Here is a 6916-nt window from a genome sequence, read left to right on the forward strand (position 1 = left end):
AGGTGTGTCTTCAATGACCAATTAACACCAACAGAGATCCTGGTTTCATAACACAGGGCAGGCTAACAAATGATTGACTACTCAGCCACGTGATCCAAAACCTGCTGTTGAGCCAACACAGCCCTCAGTATATAAACTCGGGTGCTGACAGCCAGAGTCACACCTTCCTCAGCCACAGAAGCAAATAATGCTCCTGGGAGCAGCTGCTGTTGTCTTCCTGGTTTGCATTGCTTGCCTGCTCTCCTTTGCAGCATGGAGAGGGAGGTCTGGAAAGGGGAAGATGCCTCCAGGACCGTCTCCCCTTCCCATCTTAGGAAACGTGCTTCAGGTGAAACCAAAGAACTTGGCCAAAACCCTCCAGAAGGTAAGGTCACTTTCTTAATGTCTTCTGTGGGCAAGAAGTGTGTGGGACCTGTGCATGGGGACAACCTGTGGCTATAGCTTCATGAGTGGCAATCCTAGAGGACCAGAATAGTCATGGCACTCTCAGCGGCTCCCCTCACTGCTGTTGCCATTGTTCTTTGGGGCTTGATAGCGGGGAACCCCCCACATCCACGTTCATCACAAAAGGACCAAATGTTGACGTTGCTGGCCTGTGAGGCTGCACTGCCTGCAGTGGGATGCAGCAGTAAGGCCACTTTTCAACTGCTCCTCCCCATCTGCTCCATGGCCATGTTCTCACCTGCATTTTGACAGCTCAGTGAAGAGTATGGACCAGTGTTCACGGTGCACCTGGGCTTTGACCCAGTGGTGGTGCTGTATGGACATGATGTGGTGAAAGAAGCCTTGGTTGATCGTGGGGATGAGTTTGCTGCAAGAGGACAGATGCCAATAGGAGACAGGACTAACAACGGATTAGGTATGTTTGCTGACTGAGCTCCTTCTGAGGAGAAGGGAAGGGCTGAGGGGGTGAAAACGATGTGCGGATATGAGTGACGAATTGTATATGAGGAGGTTGGGTATGTGGTGGAGAAGGCCAAAAGCAGGCAGTTGGACTACAGAACCTTGAAAGATTGCCTCCAAATCACAGTACTCTATGGCAATACCATGTCAGTGCTGTCCCAGGCCAGGCTGGATGGAGCTTTGAGCAACCTGGTCTAGTGGAAGTGTCCCTGCCCATGGTAGGGGCATTGGAACTAGGCGATTTTCAAGGTCCCTTCCAACCCAAACCGTTCTATGATTCGCAGTTACCATGGGCCTCTGTTCATCTCACACCCAGCATGCCCAAGGCAGGTCTTCCTTCTTCCTTTTTCCTCTGTAGGGATTGTTTTTAGCAACAACGAGGAGTGGTTACAAGTCCGGCGGTTTGCTCTCAGCACTCTGCGCAACTTTGGAATGGGGAAGAGAAGTGTTGAAGAGAGGATCCAGGAGGAAGCTGAGTACTTGCTGGAAGAGATCAACAAAACAAAGGGTATCGTTTGTTTTCAATATAGCTTATGTTTGGAAAAAAAAAAGACTGTGTTAAGGGACCCTATGCCTTTAGCATAGAACTGAAGTTCCCGTGTGTTTAGTCCATGCACTGGCTACCCCTCATTGCAAAGCAGTAAACAGGTCTGTGATCAGGTACTGTTCTTTTTGGAGGACCCTCCTGTGCCACTTCAAGACTGTGCCCTGGCATTTCCACTAACAACCAGAGCTCGGGTTACCCACGGTAGCCATAGTTTTTTTTGTTTTGGTTTTTTTTTAATAGTTTGTAACTTTTCTGACATCACAGGAACACCTTTTGACCCAACCTTCATGCTGAGCTGTGCTGTCTCCAATGTCATATGCTCCATCGTCTTTGGAAAACGGTACGACTATAAAGACAAGAAGTTCCTGGCCCTGATGAACAACATGAACAACATCTTTGAGATGATGAACTCCCTCTGGGGACAGGTACATTCAGTAGCCATGTCACAGGGGCAACATCCTCCCAGGGGAGCAGGAGAGTCCCCTCCCGATGAAGTCCCTTTTCAGTCTTCTAAGTAGGACCCCATCAATGCTGCACAGCAGGGAATTCATTCAAGAGCAAGAAGCACCCTCACCAATGGAGTTGGCTTTGCCAGCTAAGTGCAGCTTCCCTCTGGCCCTGAACACCCTTCTCCACCCCTGAGGTTCCCGCTATTACTAAGCCATCCCTTCCCACCCTGTTAGTGCCAAGCCCCACAGCTGTTCCACCTGCTCAGTTGGGAGGGTCATGGCCTTCCTAGGCTTTTTGCTAATACTGAAGGATGGGGCAATGATCATGCTAGGGACCTTCCTGTTTCTTTCCTTCCAGCTGTACCAGATGTTCCCAAAGATCCTGGATCACTTGCCTGGCCCACACAACAACATATTTGCGGAATTTGATTCTCTAAAAGACTTTGTGTCAGAGGAGGTGAAGACACACCAAGCCTCCCTAGATCCTAGCTCCCCTCAGGATTTCATTGACTGCTTCCTTAGCAAAATGGAGGAGGTAAGGAGACAGCATACAGCCCCAACTCATCCCCAACTGAGCTGAGCTGAGCCCATTCCCTCTCCCAAGTAACACGGACATTGGAATGACCCCAGGCAGCTGGGCTGGGCAGTGGGAGGACACCAATGATACCCTAGATAGTGCCTGTATGAGAGCTTATAGCTCCAGGTCTGCACACCCACCAGCTGCTCCCTGCAGCTGCTTGGACAGTAAGACATCCCTCTGCTCTCACCGGGACACAGGAATATTTGCAGTTCAGTGTTGCGGTTCTTTCACTGGAAAACAGCTGGTACAGCAAGGGCAAGCAGGCAGCTACGTACTGTTCGGTACACAGCTTGAAAGAAGGTTGCTCTGGGGTTGAACTTACCGCACAAAGATAGCATTGCAATTCCCCAGAGGGCTGCTGCACCTCAGCAAACACAACAGCTTTAGGTGAAAAGGGAGGTCTGGGGTCACACAAGACAGGGTTGCTTTTCTTGGATCAGCCAGAGAAACAGCCTAGCCTTTTCCCTAGGAGAAAGAGCATCCCAATTCCAGTTTCCACTTGAAGAATGTGATAACCAGCACCTTTGACTTGTTCCTTGCTGGAACCGAGACAACCAGCACCACCATAAGATACGGGCTTCTGCTTCTTCTCAGATATCCAAAGATACAAGGTATCAGTCTGTGACCACTGCCGCTCCGGCTATTGCCCTGTGCTGGGCGCGTGCCGAGCACCAAATCCTTCTCCCAACTTTTATCTCCTCTCTCATATTTTACCCAAATGGGCAAAGTCCTTGCACCGTCATTCCCCAGGGTGGCTGTTAGAGATCCCTCAGCTCCACTATCATGATCATCCCCTCACAGCCAAGGACTTGACTGTGTCTGAATCTTTATCTCCCAGTACTCCCATTTAGCCAAGTCACTAGGAGAACAGTCTTTGCATGCACTGCAGTGGAGCTGTGTTCCAGTCAACACCAATGCTCCGACCATCTCTGATCTGTGATTTGTAGACAGCTTAGGACAAACTGTTTAGGGTTTGGGTTTATTCACCCATGTTATGGTTTGTGCTTCTGATGACAGAGAAAGTTCAAGAAGAGATCGACCGGGTAGTAGGACAATCACGAAGACCTTGTGTGGCTGACCGGGCCCAGATGCCCTACACAGATGCGGTGGTCCATGAAATCCAGCGCTTCATCTCCCTCATCCCCCTGGGCCTCCCCCACACTGTGGCCAAAGACACCTGCTTCAGAGAGTACATCATTCCCAAGGTTGGTGGGCAGGCTCCCTCAAGTTCAACAACAAGGTGGCAGCATGTTTGCTCTTGGGCTGTCAGTTACAAGCCAGAAGCTAGAAATGCTGTGGCTTGGCCTGGCTGTCACCCAGCCCTTCACAAAGCTTTTACCCTCAGGCTGCTGTAGCTCACTTGCAACCCTTTGTTGCCACTCCATGGGCCAAGGCTGGTAGGCTAGCCCTGCCCAACACCTTTGCTCACTTGCTCTGCAGTTGTACCTGTCTGCAGAAACACAGTGGGTTCACGAAAAACCCCCAGCCACCAACAGAGCAGCGACTCCTCACACAAAAGGCAGCAAGGCCAGGGAACTGCTCAGCACTGCTCAGGAGGGCCCGTGCCCATGCAGGGACACACCGCCAGTCTGTGGTTATAAGCACAGGGAGCCCCTGAGCCACAGGGTGCAGGGGGTGTGTGTGTGTGCTGTGTTTGCATTCAAGGGAACAAGCAAAACCTGCTTGCCCTGTCCTTACACACTTCCGAAGCCACCACTGCCAGCGGCAGGACGATGGGCTGGGGCCACCCATGCACAGCCTGGCCTGCTGCAGCCACGCTTATGCTCGTTGCTCTTTGGGGTGCTGTGGTACAGCAGGGGAACAGTGGCACACGGGCTGTGACAGCGGCACACGGGCTGTGAGCATTTTGATTTTCAGCTCTCTGTGTGAAATCAAAAGGCACGACCTGGGAAATGGCTCAGCTTCCAGCAGAAGGCTTTTGTGTCATCGCTGCCAGATTATTTATCCCACCTCCCCATCAATGGTTGGTCAGGGAGAGGGAAGGAAGAGGATCACGGCAGGAGAAATTTGTCAGGATAGGGGAAGAGAGCTCCACTTCCACAGCCTTGTGTGCCTTTGCTTTTTGGGCTCACAGAAAAGAAGAAACATAGTGCATCTACAAGTTCATTATTGTGAAAGACTAAGAAAGAGGAAGAATTATGTGGGGTGTCCCCAGATGACCAGGCTAAGGCAAGGACAAATAGTCTGCTGGTGAGAGGGAGCATCCAACAACTGTCCCTGCTGTGACACCTAGCAGGGTCCCCCTAAAGCTGCCTCCCCAGAGGAAAGGTCCCCAAAGAGAAACCAAAGGCACTGGGAGGGCTGTGCTGGGAAGCTGTTTTAACTTGGCAGGCAGTTGGGTTAAGTGATCTAACTCGCCTCCCCTTCTGCTCTTCTCCTTGTGTTACCTCAGGGCACCACAATCTTCCCCATCCTCAGTTCCGTCCTCCATGACAGTAAAGAGTTTCCAAACCCTGACGAGTTCAATCCCGGACATTTCTTGAATGAGAATGGCACCTTTAGGAAGAGCGAGTTCTTCATGCCCTTCTCAGCAGGTAAAGCCCAGGCTTTCTCGCTCTTCCTCTCTCTGTCACCCTCCTCCTCTGGGGACTGCCCTACCTTTCCCTACAACACATGCTCCCTCTTCCCAGCATGGTCCCACTGGAGTTGCCTATGTAATGACATGAACGGGACCCACTGAGACCTTCTAAAATACCTCTCACCTTTCTGCACAACCACCAAAGTCATCCTTAACCAAGCTGTCTTTCTGTGGCAGCTCCACTTTTCCCCAGCACCCCTGCAGTACTGCTCAGGCTACATGCACCCACCACCAGCCCCCACCCTCCGCTTCCTCACCCGTGCTGTACATCACCTTGCTCTCCCTCACCTTGCTCTTCCTCACCTGTGCTGCACATCACCTTGCTCTCCCTTACCTTGCTCTTCCTCACCCATGCTGTACATCACCTTGCTCTCCCTCACCTTGCTCTTCCTCACCTGTGCTGCACATCACCTTGCTCTCCCTCAGCTTGCCTCCTGTGGTGCACCCTCCATGTTTAAGATGCCTCCTGCTCTTCTTCCTTCACACATCTGACTGAAGGGTCTTTCTCCAAGAAGCTCTTCTCTAGCATATGTCCTTGGCACCCCTGACAGTCACCTCACTGCTGTGGCTGTGCCTGGTAAAGCAAGCTGCACAACACATCTGCTTGGCAACATCTGCTGAGTGTTATTTGCTGTTTTCACTTCCAGGGAAGCGAATATGCCCTGGAGAGGGCCTGGCACGCATGGAGATATTCTTACTCGTGGCCACCATCTTGCAGAACTTTACCTTGAAGCCTGTCATTGACCCCCAAGACCTCAACATAACCCCAACCCTGAGTGGGACAGGCAACGTACCTCCTGCCTACCAGCTCTGTGCTGTGCCCCGCTGAAAAGCACAAACCCACGCTCCACGGCGTCCCGAGTCCAGCTACTCCTTTTCATCTCCCTCGCTACAGCCAGCGGCAGGAGCACTGGCTTCCCAAGGCTGCCAGGAAGGCAGCCCAAACACAGGTATGCACAGACACCTACGAAGCCTCCCAGAACTGCTGTGCACCCATCGCAGGGAGACCCTGGGCGCCATCGCACCAGTGCTCTGTCCGCGGGCGCAGGGAGCGCAGCGGCTGCGTCAGACAGCCAACCTGCTCCCAGGCACGGCTCCTGCAGCTGCCCATGACCTGCTCCTCCCGCAGCACGTACGCCACCACCAGCAGCACGCTGTGCAGATGGTCAGTGTTGTGTGTGTGTATGTTAATGACCCAATAAAGAAAAAACTATTTGTGAGGTTTCGAGCCGTTATTTCCTTTGGGTTGGGGCAGCACCACACCTGCTGCTCCACTGCAGTGTAGCTCTGCAGCACCGGTGGCCAGCACCCTGCAGGAAGGGCTGTCCCCCCCAGGGCAAGGGTCCTGCTGGCTTCATCTGCTGGACCCACAGCTGCTGCCTGCAAGGAGCTCCCGGCCAGTCGCAGCACACCACCAGTCAGTGGTGTGAGATGGGAAGGGGGTCCTGTGCCCGGGGGCTGTCAGCAGCTCTATCTGCTGTTCTTGGGGCTGCCAGTCCTGCTGCCCACAGCTGGACAAAGGACAGCTGCAGCATCCCTCATGGAGGAGAGGGCTTCCCCCCTCCCAGTTCAGAGGCTGAAGCTCCAGCTGCCTTCACCCCCTCTGATGGGACCTCTGGATGCTCCTGGGGCTCTTCTGATTCCCCAGGCTCTCCATGGCCCAGCCTTTCCAAAGCTGGGAGCACCTTCCCTATGGCTCCTCTCTGTCTTCCTCCCACCATCTCCCCCAGGCTGCTGCTCTACCCAAGGCATTTGCCAGCACAACCCTGCCTGTCACCGTGGCCACTCGTCACCCCCCTACAAATCAAGATGGGGCTGCTGAGGAGACAATTTCTCCG

General features: G+C 53.1%; 1 protein-coding gene across 2 annotated transcripts; it reads left to right on the forward strand.

Moving 5' to 3' along the window:
- The first annotated feature begins 152 nt into the window (after window positions 1-152).
- Window positions 153-6298, forward strand: LOC101913238 (cytochrome P450 2C19-like). Of its 2 annotated transcripts, XM_005229731.3 has the most exons (9): window positions 153-364; window positions 697-859; window positions 1262-1411; window positions 1715-1875; window positions 2258-2434; window positions 2949-3090; window positions 3497-3684; window positions 4893-5034; window positions 5726-6298. In XM_005229731.3, exons 1-9 carry the CDS (start codon window positions 188-190, stop codon window positions 5905-5907), a joined length of 1482 nt encoding a protein of 493 aa, XP_005229788.1. In that variant the 5' UTR covers window positions 153-187; the 3' UTR covers window positions 5908-6298. The 2 variants fall into 2 exon arrangements, with proteins under 2 accessions (XP_005229788.1, XP_027645277.1); XM_027789476.2 differs by lacking the exon at window positions 697-859 and having other exon boundaries at window positions 171-364.
- Window positions 6299-6916: the final 618 nt, after the last annotated feature.

Source organism: Falco peregrinus, chromosome 1, assembly GCF_023634155.1.
Source record: "Falco peregrinus isolate bFalPer1 chromosome 1, bFalPer1.pri, whole genome shotgun sequence".
In the NCBI taxonomy this organism is placed as follows: domain Eukaryota; kingdom Metazoa; phylum Chordata; class Aves; order Falconiformes; family Falconidae; genus Falco; species Falco peregrinus.